This window comes from Ornithorhynchus anatinus, chromosome 9 (assembly GCF_004115215.2).
Source record: "Ornithorhynchus anatinus isolate Pmale09 chromosome 9, mOrnAna1.pri.v4, whole genome shotgun sequence".
Taxonomy (NCBI): domain Eukaryota; kingdom Metazoa; phylum Chordata; class Mammalia; order Monotremata; family Ornithorhynchidae; genus Ornithorhynchus; species Ornithorhynchus anatinus.
Window position 1 is genome coordinate 38,317,598 of NC_041736.1, and position 17,678 is coordinate 38,335,275.

Below are 17,678 nucleotides of genomic sequence, written 5' to 3' on the forward strand. Positions count from 1 at the left end.
CGAGGCGACGCTAGAACCCGGGTCCTTCTGATTCCCAGGCCCGTGCTCTATCCACTAGACCATTCTGCTTCTCCAAAATTGCAAGATGCACGTCACCTTCTTTTGTGGGTCACTCCTATTAAGGTGAAAGTCTCAAATTCAGCCAACTTCTATTACAGCAAGGCACAAACAAAATGTCCACAGACGCGACCAGGACCTCCTCATTCAGTTATGTCGCCTCGGCCTTTTCGGTGGCAAAAAGGCTTTGTGGCGTACTGATAAATCATTTTACAAGGAAAAAAAATTTGCTCGGGGCAGTGGTTTTACCATTGTTAAATGGCAGTGCTAAAAAGTCAATCGACATGGAAAACTTAAAACTCCATTTAGTAGAGTGGGAATATCTGAAAAATACCCCTTCATGATAATAATCTTCCACGAGGTTTCCCACTGCTCATCATAATCCATACTCTGCATGTGTAGATCTCCACTTATATGTTTGCTACTATTGACACTATCTGTGTGGATTTCTTGTAGTTTCCCATTTGTGATTGCATTTTTTTTCATACTTTTGCATATTCTATATAACTTCCTCTAGTTGCCATTTATTTTATATCTGTATGAATTTGTGTATCTTAATTTAAATAAGCATTAGATCTGTGCCCTACTCGCAAACCCACAGCATTTATGTGCATATATCTTTATATATTCTAAATCATATATTTTAATGGCATTTGTCAGGTGCTTACTATATGACAAGCACTATACTAAGTCCTAGAGTAGAGAAGCAACATGGTGTAGTGGACAGAGAACGGGTCTGGGAGTCAGAAGGTCACGGGTTCTAATCCCGGCTCTGCCACATCTGCTATGTGACTTTGGGCAAGTCACTTGACATCTCTGTGCCTCTGTTACCTCATCTGTAAAACGGGGATTGAGACTGAGCCCCCTGAGGGATAGGGACTGTGTCCAACCTGATTTGCTTATATCCACCCCAGCGCTTAGTATAGTGCTTGGCACATAGTAAGTGCTTAACAAATACCGTAATTATTATTATGATACAAGATCATCATGTCCCACACAGGACTCACAATCTAAGTAGGAAAGGTAGCGGCTCCCAATTCTGCAGATGAGGGAAGAGAGGAGTTAACTGACTTGCCCGTGGTCACACAGCAGATAAGCGGTGGAGCCGGGATTAGAACCCAGGTCCTCTGAAACCCAGGCCTGTTCTCTTCCCATTAGACCACTCCGATTCTCAACGCTTCCCCGCCATTCTGCCATTTGAATAGACTGCCTGACAAGAATGTAAGTAAAACTACAGATTTGTTATCCTCAAAACTTCATTTCTTGAGCAAGAAAAACAGTATATTAACAGCTTCTATCAAATGGGTACCCAGGGGCTTTGTGAAGGAGACTATCTTAGGAGACCCAAGACTGGCTACACCAGAAGTTTCCAGCTGCTGATGTCAGCTCACAAATGAACCCAAATGCAATCACTAACCTATATTATATACAATCATTCATGAGTGCTTCCTAGAGCGTTAGTCTTGCCAAAACTTCTCAAGTTCATTAATCAGCATTGTGTGGCTGAAACTGTAATAGAAGCAGGTTTCCAAAATAGATTAAAACCCACACAGAACTAAATGACAAATGTTGGTGCACTGGATTAGAGTTTTTGCTAAATACACACGCTTCTCTATGTGCTTCTAAATATCCCTTTCCAGTGGCATTTCTCATATGTCTTGGGGAAGAACTGCATACGTAAGGGAAGCGGGCCTGGTGGGGAGAGCAGGGGCCTGGGAATCAGAGGATGCGGGTGTTAATCTCAGCTCCTCCGTGTCTGCTGGGTGACCTTGGGTAAGTAGCTCAGCTTCTCTGTGCCTCAGTTACCTCATCTGTAAAATGGGGATTAAAACGGTGAGCCTCATGGGGTACAGGGACTCTGTCCGACCTGATTACCTCGTATGTACTCCGGCACACGGAACAGTAACTGGCACATAGTAAGCACTTAAATACCACAATTACTATTATTAATTAAAATGGAGGAAGCAAAACCCATACAAATGAAAAATGTCAACTCTCGAGTGCAATCATCTGTCATGAATTCGTATGTGTATTTGAACACAGCCCAGCCTCTAGTTCACTGAACTGTCCTGCTTTTCTCAGTCCAAATGCGGATTTATTTTCAAGGGAGGAAGTCTGGTCAATCCCCAATTCCCAATAGTTGATACAGCTGGGGCTCGCCTAAATGGCTCGGCATCATACGTTCTAGGTAGGCAGAAATGCACCAGGGATTAGGGAGGACCAACCCTCACCTCGGACTTTAAAATGCCGCTGTTGAGAAGCAGCGTGCAGTCAGTACAGCGCTCTGCACGCAGTAAGAGCTCAATAATTACCACTGACTGGTCGACTGACTAGGGAGGAAGAATTTATGAGCGTTCAAACTTGCCAAAAAGAGGGGGAATCAGGTGTGGTGGCTATTTATCCATAGCCTGGAATCAGTCAATTACTCATATTTACTGAGTGCTTACCTCAACCCCATTGCACTTCTGAATACATTTTTCAATTTTATATTATACATCATTTATATTAAAGTCTGTCCCCCTCTAGACTGTAAGCTGGTTGTGGGCAGGGAACACGTCTGCCAACTCTGTTGTAATGAACTCTCCCCCAAGCACTTAGTATAGTGCTCTGCTCGTAGTAAGCGCTCACCAAACACCACTAAGTGCTTGGGAAGACTTATTCGTGAGTCTGTTCTTCTCCAAAGTCGTTCTATTCACCCATGGGCTGCAAATCCATAGAGATATGAGAGAATTATTGGTAGATACCCAGTCATTAAGTCTTTGTGGAATCTAGCAAAATTTCCATCAGAAACAGTTCCGTGTTTTTTGGTCCGCTGTGTTTCCAAAACAAACAGAACACTAGAAAAATTATTCACCACACTCTGATGATTGGTTAAATGTGGTTAATTGCAATCTGTGATATAACTGCAGATGGGTAAACTAATGAGTCTGGTTCCACCTCTTTGGGCTGCGAAATCGTGTTTTCTCCTTGGAGGATGTCTGGCCAACTGAGAAAGTAATGGGACTGAGAAGCAGCCAAACCGAAAATAGATGAATAAATTCACAATAAAGTCAGGGAACGGAGGGCCGGTAGCTCACGGGAGGGTCATGATATAATGCGAATGGTGTATGCCAATTTTTGAGATTCCTTATTATAAATATAATACAAGCTGATTAGTATGAACAGTTTTGCAATCACTTTTACCATCAACCCTAGAACCAAGTTTGTTTTAACGTGTGATTGCTTGCACATGTTAGGCTTCCGAATGTGCGGCAATATTTGAAATCCATTGTAAAGGGAGACCACTGAGCACAGAGTATTTTCTCTAGGAAAGAGAGATGCCATCCAATGAACTGCAGTTCCCCTCTCTGACCTCATGTACCCCAAGACACGTTAAGGACACTAGCACAGTCGATGTCTTACAGTTTGAAACAATCTAATCAACTACCCCAGATGTGTACGGGGAATCATTTAACCAAATTTGAAATTACAGGTCACGTCAATCATTGGCATCTGCGGGGCACTTTACTAAGGGCTTGACAGAGTACTCTACAAGACAGACACATTCCCTGCCCACAAGAATCTTACAGTCCAGTTGGGGAGACATTGCTATACACGGATAATCCGCTAAATTACGGATAGGTACAGAAGTACCGGGGGCTGGGTGGAGGGTGGATATCGAGAGCTTAAAGGGTACAGATCCAAGAAGCAGCGTGGCTTAGTGGAAAGAGCCTGGGCTTGGGAATTGGGTCCAATCCCGCCTCTGCCACTTGTCTGCTGTGAGTCACTTCTCTGTGCCTAAATTACCTCATCTGTAAAATGGGGATTAAAAGTGTGACACTTCTCTGTGCCTCAGTTACCTCATCTGTAAAATGGGGATTAAAAGTGTGAGCCCCACTTGGAACAATCTGATCACCCTGAATCTACCCCAGCACTTAGATCAGTGCTTAGCACAGAGTAAGCCCTTAACAGATATCATTCTTCTTATTATTAAGTGACATAGAAGGGAGAGCACGTAAGGGAAAAGAGGGCTTAATTGGGGAAGGTCTCTTGGAGGAGATGTGATTTTAATAAGGCTTTTGGAGGGTGAGGAGAGTAGTGGTCTGTCATATAATAATAAAAATGTTGGTATCTGTTAAGCACTTACTATGTGCACAGCACTGTTCTAAGCGCTGGGGTAGATACAGGGTCATCAGGTTGTCCCATGTGAGGCCTTTGGAGGGAGAGGGAGGTCCAGGCTAGAGGGAGGTTGTGGGAAAGGGGTCAGCAGGGGCAGTAATGGCAAATAAAGCTTTTACTCCCCAATGTAGCAGATGAGGCTGAGGTAGAGGGAGGAGATTGGCATTACGAGAGAGAAATGAGCAGGCTGGGTTACAGTAGGAAGCCAGCACGATAAAGTAATGGGGGATGAGCCTGAGTCCTGTAAAGCCAAAGGTAAGGAGTTTCTGTTTGATACGGAGGTGAATGAGTAACACCTGGAGGTACCTAAGGAATAGGGAGATGTGGACTGAACTCCTTTTGGACTGAACTCTTTTTTTAGAAAAAATGATCTGGGCATCAGAGTGAAGCGTAGACTAGAGTGGGGAGAGGCAGAAGGCAGAAAGGTCAGTGAGGAGGCTTAAGCAGTAGAGAACATGGACGTACCTAACTTCCTTGTCTGTAAAGCACCCAGTACACTGCGTGCAGAGATGGAAATTGAAATTATTATAGTAATCCCGTGTTGCTGTTAAGAAAACATGCCCTTAGATACCTCATCAACGGGATTTATGTGTTGCTATGCTAGATCGCCATAAAATATGCAGCAACCATTATTCAATAAATGGCCATGTTTATTCGTATCGTTATCATATTTAAGTAGAGTCTTAATAATTCCAGCACTTTTTTTTTTGGCAATTTCCCCATCCCAGTTTTCAGAGCTAAAAATTGAATGTGAGGAGGATAAGAAAATAATGAGTTGAAGTTGGCTCTGGAGTTCTGTTCTTTGGGGACAGGTTAGACAGGAAATTACATTCTGTATGGTCAGGAGGCATGCAGAGGACAAGTAGGGGACAGGTCTCCCAGGAGAAAGAAAAAAATGCTGCCTTTATCACATTCAACTTTGAGCCAGAGGAAAAGGTACCTGAGTAAAGATGTCCTGAAAATGGGAGAGGCAGAAATGGACCATGATGTCCAGCAAAAGAAGTGAGGACCTACACAGCATCAGTGGATGTAATTTATTTATATTAATGTCTGTCTCCCCCTCTAGACTGCAAGCTCATTGTGGGCAGGGAATGTGTCTGTTTCTTGTTATATAAACGCTTGGGAGAGTGTCACGTAACAGAGTTGGTAGATTCATTGCCTGCCCACCACGAGCTTACAGTCTCAAGGAAGTGCGAGTGTTGGAATCGCCTGGGGTGGGCTGGCTCCATTAGCTCACGCAGGCTTGGTGAGAGTCAGCCCAGGGCCACATGTGGCTGTCTGTGAATCCTCCCCACAGCTCCTTTATTTCCAGGCACACAAAAGGAAAGGACCTTCCACTCCCCAAACCTCCTTCCTCTCCACTGTCATATGTTTCTCTTGAAATTTCCCGCTACGGATTTCACAGCTGGCGTAGTCCTGGTCGGATAAGAGGAATCAGAATCAAAAGACAGAGACCTGTGCCTTTTCTCAAACAGAGTCAAGAGTAGGTTGTGTTTTTGAAGAACGCGAGGTTAAGGAAAACTCCCACCAGAGTATTTGAGCTTTGCACGGTGCCATGCATACGTAGACTGTGAGCCTGTTGTTTGGCAGGGATTGTCTCCACCTGTTGCCGAAATGTACATTCCAAGCGCTTAGTACAGTGCTCTGCACAGAGGAAGCGCTCAGTAAATACGATTGAATCAATGAATGTGCACGGCTGTTTCTTCTGACACCGCTACGCATTCTGTGTGGACAGAAGTGCCCTGTCAGAAGAAATGGACCCTATATCTTCTGGCGCATTCTATCCAAGATGCCTAAGGAAAACACCTGCTAGAATGGAATTGACTGTATTTTCATTCGTCGTATCTTTGGGTCCCCTGAAGTGAACAGTCTCAACCCGGTTACCTCAGCATTACTATGGAATTGGGAAGCGCTTACACTGTGTGTCAGGCACTGATTTAAACGCTGGGGTAGATACAAGTTAGTCAGGCTGGATATGGCCCCTGTCCCATAAGGGGCTTACAGTCGTAGTAGGAGGCCCAAGATTTTAGACTGGTCTGTGTGCTTACCTTGCAATTGGCCAGTGGTGCTTGCAAGAGATGACTGGAAACCGTGAACTGTCAATGGACTAAATAGTTACTAAAAACATAACCTAGAAGACTGTTCAAAAGTGTGAAATACTTCAAAAGGGGCGATCTTTTTGAGAATTAGGGTCTGGGAGAGTTTGAAAAACTCGATCACACATTTGCTCCTTTGCTTCTCGGTGTCTGAGTTGACTTCGGAATTTGGTTGGCCAGGCTGACGTGGAATGCCATGAATCTTTCCGGGAGGATCCGAGCCAAGGCTTTTGCATATCTACTGGGCTTGTGCCTTGATGCGACTGAGCTTGCTAAAGAAGCCTAGTCAAGTAAACCGTCTATTTCCTTTCCATTCCATTTCACATCCTGTAGATAATTTAGAGCACTTCCATATAATGACTTTATGGGACGATTTTTTAAATCTAGGGCTCTCGAGAAAACTACTAGTTGAGATTAGGGACCCAAATTTTACAGTTTCGAACCCTCACAGTAGCTCCCCGATATTTTTTTCTAAACGAAGGGAAGAACGAGGGAACTATTCAGACTCACTCCAGGGATGAGATGGGGCTACAGGAAGAGAGGAAGTTCAGTCTTCATCAGAGACGATCCTGGGAAGCAGCACGGCCTAACGGAAAGTGCCCACGCCCAGGAGTCAGAGGATCTGGGTTCTAGTCCCAGCTCCATCGCTTACCTGCTCTGTGACCTTCGGCAAGTCACTTAACTTCTCCGTGCCTCAGTCCCCTCATCTATAAAATAGGGGTTCAATACCGGGAAGCAGCGTGGCTCAGTGGAAAGAGCCTGGGCTTCGGAGTCAGAGGTCATGAGTTCGACTCCCGGCTCTGCCACTTGTCAGCTCTGTGACTGTGGGCGGGTCACTTCACTTCTCTGTGCCTCAGTTACCTCATCTGTAAAATGGGGATTAACCCTGAGCCTCACGTGGGATGACCTGATTATTCTGTATCTACCCCAGCGCTTAGAACAGTGCTCTGCACATAGTAAGCGCTTAACAAAAATACCAACGTTATTATTATTACCAGTTCTCCCTCCCTCTTAGGCTGTGAGCCCCATATGGCACGGGACTCTGTCCAACCCGGGGAACGTGTACCTACTCCAGAGCTTAGTACAGTACTTGGTACATAGTACAAGCTTAACGAACACCACAATCACCATTACCCTGATGTGAAGCTACGACTCACTCGTCCAACGCCGATAATGGCACTCTAAGTAGGACTAGCAATAGAATCACGAAGAAGAAAATAGGTCGGCTTGTGATTTACTTGGTATTTACTTTATCACTTAGCAAATTACCGCTTATAAATGAGAACAGAATAAAAAATTCCACTACGGGATCCAAGCATCCCACATCGCTGACCCAGAGAGGCAGCAATACTTAATGCAGTTTAAATGCTAACGATCGACACTGCCAATGGGAATAATCCTGCCCACAGTTATTGGCAAATTAAAGAGTCGTTTAATATTTCTACTTCACTTCCCTCCAGCACCAAAGTTCACCACAGTCTCAAACTTGTCCTTCAACCAAACAGTCAAGTTGGGATCACAAACAGATGTTGCGGTAGCTACGGTCCTCCACCGACAATAGCTCAAAATTTCAGGACCCAAGTAATCAAGTCTGACAGTTTCTGTTTGAATTGCTGGAAGACATCAAATGTGCAGGCCTAAAACAAGAGACTCATCCAGTTAGGGAAATGTAGAGGGGGTGGAAGAGAGAAGAGGATAGTGGAGAAGAGAGGGGCTGAGAGAGATTGCATGCATGTGGACAAACATATTTTACAACAGCTGAAATGGGGAAACTCAAATCAAAGAGGGCAGAGGAAGCATTTTAAGGACACAGTACAGCAAGGCCTCAAACGATGCCACCTCCCAGATGAAAACTGGGAGTCATCTGCTCACCTGCCATTAAGAAGAGAATAGTTCTCTTTGAGCAAAAGTTTCGTACAGAAAGAATGACATAAAGGAAAAATAAAAAATAGGTCCTAAAAAACACTAAGTACAGCAACACTTCTTGTGTGCCCCATGTGCCTGGGACTAAGAATCCCCTTTTCAGTCACATACGCTCTCACTTGGAGGTAAACTATACCATAAGTGGTGTTTTCCTCAAAAAGAAAGGACAACTATATCTATAAAATATAATACGTCCTTCATTGTCGAAGAAGGCACCATTGATGTTAGGATCCCTTCTAAGTGAGCGACCGTGTCTAAAAAGGCCAATGTGTGACATCCTGCCACCCTGCATTTTTTTAATGTTTTTTATTAAGTATTTACTGTGTTCCAGGCCCTCTACTAAGCACTGGGGAATACACACGGTTGGACACAGTCATGTTTCACAGGGAGCTCACAGTCTTACTCTCCATTTTACAGATGACGGAAGTGAGGCACAGAAAAGTTAATAATGGCACTTGCTAAGTGCTTAATATGTGCCAGGCACTGTACTAAGTGCTGGGGTGGATACAAGCATATTGGATTGGACACAGTCCCTATCCCACATGGGGCTCATAGCCTTAATCCCCATTTTACAGAGGAGGGAACTGAGGCACAGAAGTTAAGTAAGTAAGTTGCCCAAGGTCACACAGCGGACCGGTGGCAGAGTGGGGATTAGAACCCAGAACCTCTGACTCCCAGGCCCGTGCTCTTTCCAGTAGGCCATGCTGCTTCTTGAGAATAAACCCTTGCTGTGTTAATTGGTTTGCACCCCGCAAGACCGATCTCTGTATCTGTATCTTCACGAAACCTTTGCTCAAGGAGACCAGCCTCTCTCCCTACTGCCACGCGCCGGGCTGGACTCTCCGCTCTAGCGGTCAACCATCCGTCCACTTTCACAGTGCAGTGTTTGAGAGTATGTCTCCCTGTGAATTGGTTGCGATTCCTTGCACAACAGCTGCTTACAGATTCTACTGTCATCCAATTTTCTCACGTATCCTGCTGGGCCGATCATGAGGTAATTCTTCAACGTGGGCGACCTGTGTTCCAGAACCTCACTTTTAGGAACTCTGAACTGGCATTTGAGGGTTTGGAGGTGGTGCAGCTTGTCCAGAGGCTGCTTATTTTGTTGTTCTTTTTTTAATGGTATTTGATAAACGTCTACTACGTGCCAGGCACCGTACTACGCCCTGAATACACGGTAATCAAGTTGGACACGGCCTGTGTCCCACACGAGGCTGACAGTCAGTCAATCGTATTGTTGGAACGCTTACTTTGTGCAGGGTACTGTACTAAGCACTTGGGAGAGTACAGTATAAACGATACGACAGACACATTCCCTGACGACAACAAGCTTACAGTCTTAATCTCCATTTCTACAGATGATGAGGTGTAGAGAAGTGAAGGGACTTGACCAAGGTCACAAAGCAGACAAGTGGGAGAGCCGGGGTTAGATCCTATTATAGTGGGTCCTGCTTCGTACAGTGCTCTGCACGTAGTAAGCGCTCCATAAATACTATTGAATGAATGGTCTCACAGCCCTATCCGAAGTTTGACACTACAGAGGCCTTACATGCGCCTTCATCTTGATGTGGTGTATGACACCACTTTGAAGCCAAACCCTGCCTTGTCATTACCCGAGAACCATAATGGTACATTTTGAAAAAGGTATAAAATGCTAGGGGAGGGAGAGGAAGTACAACGAACAGGGAAAGAGCGTGGGTAGGGGTGGGAATATCATGAGGAAAAGGGAAGAGGAAAAGGTGGGGGGAGGATACTGACAGAAGCAGAGTGGGAGGAAAGGGTGGGATGCAGGGCAAGAATGTGGCCCGAAGGAGCACAGAATGGCCCGTAATGCTGTAAGTTCATTTATCCGTGTTTTCTTTCGAGTTGGGCGTGGTGACAAGCTGCGAGACCTCTCGCCTAAGACGATTACCGATCCTAATTATATGAGTTGTTTGTTGATACGTAGACGGAGAAAATTATTCAATATGTTCAGCCCGTTAGCGTAAACGTAATTAAGAAATCAGAATAATATCAGGGTTTCTTAAATCTACTTCAGGGAGCATCTAGTAATTTATATTTTAATATTTTTCAAGCACTTTTCTAAACATATTGTTATACAAACTACAATCTTGACTGCGTGAAAATACATTTCCTTTTTAATTTCGACACTTGAAACTGATTTACAGCAATATGAACTGAAATCATCTCATATAGTGTACTGACAAAGTGTACAATGGATTTTAAGTTGTTACTACTTATGACCTTCAAAAGGCAAACACTCACATAGCTTTTGAAATACAATTGCAGATATTCTGTAAATCAGATTCAAAATAGATCTTTTTAGGGTTTGGCAGACAAATTCTGCTCTGTGGGGACTGAATGCCCAAATAAAACCCCCTCCCCAATTTCACTTTCCCTAAAGACACAGACCACTGTAATACAGGTACTGTCATTAGCAGCAAATGGAACTGGAAAACAAGATATATGAGAGGCATAAACTATCATTGATTTTTTTTTTATTCTATTATCAATAGTCTAGGACCCTCAAATTTAGCTGTCTTCTCTGATAATCCAGCCCAACAGTTTCAACTTTCAATAATTTATTTATTTATAACTCTGTCTCCTCTTCTAGACTGTAAGTTCTCTGTGGGTAGGGAATGTGTCTATTTATGCCGTACTCTCCCAAGCGCTTAGTTCAGTGGTTTGCACACAGTAAGCGCCGGATAAATATGACTGAGTGAATGAACGAATAATTGGCTTTTCAGTTCATTAAGTGAATTCCCTTCTGTTTGCTAGGCAGCCAGATTGTAGCCAGTACACTTTACCCGCAAGTACCCCTGTTCCTTTATCAACTTCTCCAACTTCGACTGCTTAACTGAACAAACCATCCTTCTCCCCGGTGATACAGGCTTGGAGCAATACTGTCTCCCCAACCCACAAGCACCTGCCCCCTTCCTGGCTTTTTTAGGACTTGTCACTCTAGTTGGACATGTGTGAGAGTTCCTATGCCAGAGGGACTACTCCCATAACCATTGCTTAGACAGAACTGGGTATTAAGAACTAAGTACTCGGCACTTGTTAGAACGTCGGTATTTGTTAAGCGCTTACCACGTGCCGAGCACTGTTCTAAGCGCTGGGGTAGACACAGGGGAACCAGGTTGTCCCCCGTGGGGCTCACGGTCTTCATCCCCATTTTACAGATGAGGTAACTGAGGCCCGGAGAAGTGCAGTGACTTGCCCACGGTCACACAGCTGACAAGTGGCAGAGCTGGGATTCGAACCCACGACCTCTGCCTCCAAAGCCCGCGCTCTTTCCACTGAGCCACGCTGCTTTCATCATTACTGTGGTATTTGTTAAGCACTTGCCAGGTGCCAAAGCACTGTTCAGAAGCTCATTACGGGCAGGGAACATGTTTACCAAGTCTGTTACGCTGCCCTCGCCCGTGCACTTAGTGCAGTCCTCTGCACACGCTCAATAAATACCACTGGTTGCTTGACAGGGTAGGTGAGGGGAAATGAACCTGTCCGTCTAAATCCGCTAGTCTGAGCCAAAACAGCAGGGTGAAGTCTCTAAGCAAGCAATTTTTTGGCCTCCTGCTTCACGCTCCCGTTCAAATTAAGGAAGTTAATTGGCAGGAATTCTGACTTGGGGAGGAATATTAATAGGACCCAGAGTTGTCAGGGGATTGAAGTACCCGGAGTCCTGTAGATAGTAACAACCATTATGGCACGGAACACTGAGGCCCAGCGAACAGTTGGAGTTAGACAGGAGCAAGGAATGATGACAGGATGTGGTTGGTTGCCAAAGCCTTTATGTCTCACCAGAGCTGATCTCTTTCCCTCCCTACTTGGGCTGCTGCAGAGAAAGGTCATTTTGGGGGTGAGTGGGAGATTTTGGGTGGAGAAAGAGAGAGAAAGGTTTAGTGTGCAGTATCCACTGGACTGTAAGCTCATTGAAGGCAGGAAAATGGGTCTACCAACTCTGTTGCACTGGTCCTCTCCCAAGTGCTTAGTACAGTGCTCCACACACAGGGAGAGCACGATAAATACCACTGACTGATTGGCCGACTGATAGGAAGGGAGTCCGGATGAGCGGGGCGTTTGTGAAACGGGGGAGGAGAGCTCATGAGCGGGAGGAATGGAATAAGGGGTGGATTTCAGGTGAAACCCGACTACTAGGGCATTATTTTTTTTATGGTTTTTATTAAGCACTTACAATGTGCTGGGCACTGTACTAAGCACTGGGGTAGGTACTCTCCCCACCTTCAAAGCCTTAATAACAATCATAGCGTGGCTCAGTGGAAAGAGCACGGGCTTTGGAGTCAGGGCTCATGAGTTCGAATCCCAGCTCTGCCACTTGTCGGCTGTGTGACTGTGGGCAAGTCACTTCACTTCTCCGTGCCTCAGTTCCCTCATCTGTAAAATGGGGATTAAGACTGTGAGCCCCACGTGGGACGACCTGATTCCCCTATGTCTACCCCAGCGCTTAGAACAGTGCTCGGCACCTAGTAAGCGCTTAACAAATACCAACATTATCATCACGTGCCAGGCACCGTACTAACCTCCAGGATAGATACAGGCTACTCATTCATTCGTTCGTTCAATAGTATTTATTGAGCGCTTACTATGTGCAGAGCACTGTACTGAGTGCTTGGAATGGACAAGTCGGTAACTGCTGGAGACAATCCCTGCCCATTGACGGGCTTACAGTCTACGCAGGTTGGACAGGTCCCTGCCCCGCCTGAGGCTCACGGTCTTAATCCCCATTTTACAGATGAGGTAACTGAGGCACAGAGAAGTGAAGTGACTCGCCCAAGACCACGCAGCAGTCAAGTGAAAGGATTTGAACCCAGGTCCTTGTGACTCCCAAGCTCCATTCACTAGGCCACGTGGCATCCCAATTCCTTAGAGAGGATGGAAACCTCTGCCTTAGCTGCAGCAGTCTCTTTCTTTAGCCTGCTCTCGTTTGACCAAACTCACCAGTTATGTTTTCCCCCAACCTGATATAAAGAAATGATAATGATCATATCTTCCACTTCCTGCCCCTTTCTTGCTTCTGCCTTCCCACCAACCTGTCCAACTCTAGGGCCGAATATATCGTAGAGGGTCCACCCTCTAGCTCAAAACGTTCGGCCGCAGGTAACTGAGCGGCTATTCATATCACTGGAAGGCCAAGAATATAATTAATTTGGTCTGCAAAAATAGCATGGAGGCTGAGGAATGTTTCTAGGTGGCAATCTGCAGTCACTCATTGGATCGTGCGGCTGGTTTACTTTTAATAGCTGGCTGAATCTAAAATACTTGGGAGCAGCTCTCAACTGTACACTAAAATACAATTTTACTAACCCTGAAGTTATGCATCAGTTCTTTTTCCATTCTCTCATTCCTTCCTACCAGCTCTTTCGGTCTTTCCTTTACATCTCCTTTCCGTGACGGTATGCCCTTGTTGTGTTTATGTCCTTCCACCGTTGGAGGCTCTTTTAAAGCTGAGGCAGCGGGGCCTAGAAGGTAGAGCACGAGCCTGGGAGGCAGAAGGACCTTAGTTCTAATCTCGGCTCCGCCCCTCGTCTGCTGTGTGACCTTATGCAAGTCACCTAACTTCTCTGGGACTCAGTTACCTCAACCGAAACCGCAGAACGGAGACTAAGACGGGGAGCCCCATGTGGGACGTGGACGCGTCCTACCCGGTTAGCTTGTCTCGGGACCTGCCAGGTGATGAGAAGCTGCGTGGCTCAGTGGAAAGAGCCCGGGCTTGGGAGTCGGGGGTCAGGGGTTCGAATCCTGGCTCTGCCATTTGTCAGCTGTGTGACTGTGGGCGAGTCACTTCACTTCTCTGTGCCTCAGTCTCCTCATCTGTAAAATGGGGATGAACTGTGAGCCTCGCGTGGGACAACCTGATGACCCTGTATCTACCCCAGCGCTTAGAACAGTGCTCTGCACACAGTAAGCGCTTAACAAATACCAACATTATTATCAACCAATCAAAAAATCACATTTATTGAGGGCTGATTGTGTGCGGCGTACTAAGCTCCCGGGAGAATGCAACACAACAGTACAACAGACACTTTCCCTGCCCACAGTGACCTTACAGTCTAGAGGGGGAGAAAGACATTATTATAAATATATGAATTATGGATATATTCATAACTGCTGTGGGCCTGGAGGGCTAGGGAGGGTCGAGAATAAAGGGAGCAAGTCAGGGCAATGCAGAAGGGAGTGGGAAAAGAGGAAATGACGGCTTGCCTACTCAGGAGATGACGCGGGTATCTGCCCCTAAATGCCATCAGTTTTCAACCGGTGCCGAAGAAGTAAGGCTTTTCTGAATGTGGCAGGAAGTGACCGTTCCAGCCATATCGTTGCTGAGAGAAAGGAGGACTGGATAGAATCAACAATAAGTACAGTGCCTGGCACATAGTAAGCACTTAAGTACCATTATTATTATTATTATTATCACCTCCTTTTTTAAAAATTGTTGCTTTGGGCCAGGCACTCTACTAAGCTCTGGAGCCACTACAAGACCCAGTTCCAGTCCCACAGGAGGCTCACCGTCCAAGGGGAAGGGAGAGCAGGTATTTCACCCCCATTTTACCAATGAGATCACGCAGCAGGCTAGTGGCATGGCTGGAATTAAAACTCATTCACTCATTCATAGTTACTGAGCGCTTACTAGGTCCCCCGGCTCCTAGACCCCTGCTCTTTCCACTAGGACCCTGATGCTGAGGGTAAACTACCATGGCACAAACATTTGTAGGGTGGAGAAAATTTTCTTTTCAATCAGAAGCTCTAATTCCCAGGGGTTCTGTCTGTCACAGAGGGGCCATTAGGATTCTATAGTTCCGCTTCTCCGTGGGTGAGAGCCAAACTCTACAACGGAGGTGAGATACAAATAGATTTCGAGTATGCCGTCGTTTCCAGAATGCCTGAACTACGGCTGACGGCAGGGGTGGCTAAGTGGGAACGAAGAAAAATAGAAGTAGGCAGAAAAGTTAAAAAAGTGGCGAGGAGAGACTGAGCCAGGGGCGTGAGGCTGGTAGGAAAACTGCAGATGCCACAGACATTGAAATACTATGTTGCTGGGTTGCTTTTTAACCTCAGACATGCAATCAAAGCACAAAAAAGGACGTCAACCATTTTGGTATTGACCAAGCAACGTAGGAAGTCTCCCAATTTTTCTGAAGAAAACACAAGAATCTGACTTCCTGGTACTGAGAACATTCCCGGAACATTAACAAAGATTCTGAAGCGCCCGTCGACTAACTAATTTGTCGCTTCTTATTTTTAAGACTGCGAATTGAATATGCTTTCTTTTAATCTTTAAAGGCACTTTTAAGGCCCTCTAAACCCAAACAAGTTTCCGGCTTAAATCAGTACAAAACGGTGTGCAAAATGAAGAGGTTTTGCTGGTATTGCCTGAAGCTCGGGATTCACTTAAATCTACAGAGATTCTAGAAACTTTACACTCGCACGTCTCAAAAAGAAAAAAAAAAAAAAAAGGCAACAAAAGAAAACACTCCTGAGTTCTAATATCCTGAGGAACAGGGTCAAACAAATGCTTCTGTAATAGAGTGGTGGGGAAATGGAAAAGCTTTTAATACCTAAGAGGGTTTTGATGAGTCACTTGATGGAGTAGTGGAAAAGGAACAGGACATATAAATTAAATGCACTATTCATTTCTCTAGGATGTGGGAATAACCTACCGAATCCGGGAACGCTTTTGAGGCTGGATTTGAGGCAGACTTTCTCAAGTCTGAGGTAGCTGTATCTTAACAGGCAATTCCAAAGGAACATCCAATCCATTCTCGTCCGGTGGTTCATAATGATGACACTCCTTTCTCCAGGAATGAAGGCATCACCCGTTATGATCACCTTTACACCAAATACGATCTCCAGCAATGCCTACGAGAAATAGCAATTGAAAATAAAGACGTCCGTCAACGCTCTTACTGCTCATCAACCGATGGCATTTACTGAGCGCTTACTGTGTGCAGAGCACAGTACTAAGCGCGTGGGAAAGAACAATTCATCCTGCCCACAGTACACTTCACGACTTTACAGACCACATCTGAATATAATACTGTTGGTATTTGTTAAGCGCTTACTACGTGCAGAGCACTGTTCTAAGCGCTGGGGTAGACACAGGGGAATCAGGTTGTCTCACGTGAGGCTCACAGTTCATCCCCATTTTACAGATGAGGTCACTGAGGTACAGAGAAGCGAAGTGACTTGCCCACAGTCATACAGCTGACAAGTGGCAGAGCCGGGATTCGAACCCACGACCCCTAACTCCCAAGCCCGTGCTCTTTCTCTAGGAGCTACGCTGCTTCTCTATCTCTAACTCCCGGAGGAAAAGGCATGTTAACAAGTTTCCTGCTGCTGGTCAAATACGAAGAGCACTGTTCTATGAAGGAGGAGACTTGGATTCAAGTCGTGGTTCTGCCTGCAGCTGGCTACTATGGGTAGCAGAAAGCACTCAATAAATACAATTGATTGATATATTGAGTGATTTATTCCACTCACAATAAATGTCAATGTGACTGGCCAGGGATTGTGCGAGTGGCACCCAACAAGATGCTGACACTATAATCAATTCTTCTGTGCCGATTCTGGGACCTAGAGCCTAGGAACCGAGGCTCAACAATCGTTCCCAACAGGGGAGTCCAACCAAGCCTGGGAACTGTAATCCCAAATCCTTCTCCTGGCTGTTCTAATTGTATGACCCTGAGCCTCTGTTGGTTAATTTGTGCAAAAGCATAAAATAACTCCAGGGATATCGAAGATAGATTACAAAATACACGTGAACCACATTAGGACATACCTGGAAGAAAGGCCCTACAAAAATTATATTCCTGATAAATTAAATCCACACAGCGATCATCAATTCACTTTAATCAAGTGTTTCCATTTCTCCACGGAAAAATTTTTTTCCATATCCTGCAAAAATGAGTCATTACTGGGTGGTTGTCTTTTTGCTGGTGTTTTTTTGGCTTTTTATTTGGTGGAAGATACCAGTGGCGCAAAGAAATGGGCCAAAGCTCTGGGAACAGGTAGGAGTGGCATCGAAAGAAAAGATCCCAAAGAAATAGAAGAATTGGAATGTCATTTAGACTCAGCAATGCTGACACATTACAAGCTGTACAGGTGTCCAGGGAGTTCTGCCTTGCCGCAGGAAGGATACACTCTTATCCACCTCCCATTCCCCTCCCTCCACTGGGATTCCCCCCCGCAAAGGGTATGTTCTGCTTCTCCTGTGGAAGAGGTGTTTTTTGTTTGCTTGTTTTGTTTTCTATGGTATTTGTTAAGCGCTTACTAAGTACCAGGCACTGTACTAAGTGCTGGAGTAGATACAAGATAATCAGGTTGGACACAGTCCATGTCCTACATGGGGCATGAAGTCCCATTTTATAGAAGAGGGAACAAGGCATAGACAAGTGAAATGACTTGCCCAAGGTCACACAGCAGACG

The 17,678-nt window shown here is 45.3% G+C and overlaps 1 protein-coding gene across 1 annotated transcript in view; it reads right to left on the reverse strand.

Moving 5' to 3' along the window:
* Positions 1–17,678, reverse strand: part of LCLAT1 (lysocardiolipin acyltransferase 1) — a 201,084-nt gene that overhangs the window by 84,500 nt on the left and 98,906 nt on the right. Inside the window, 1 exon segment of the mRNA XM_029072100.1 lies at positions 15,914–16,112. Within this exon segment, the coding sequence (XP_028927933.1) occupies positions 15,914–16,112 (199 nt within the window).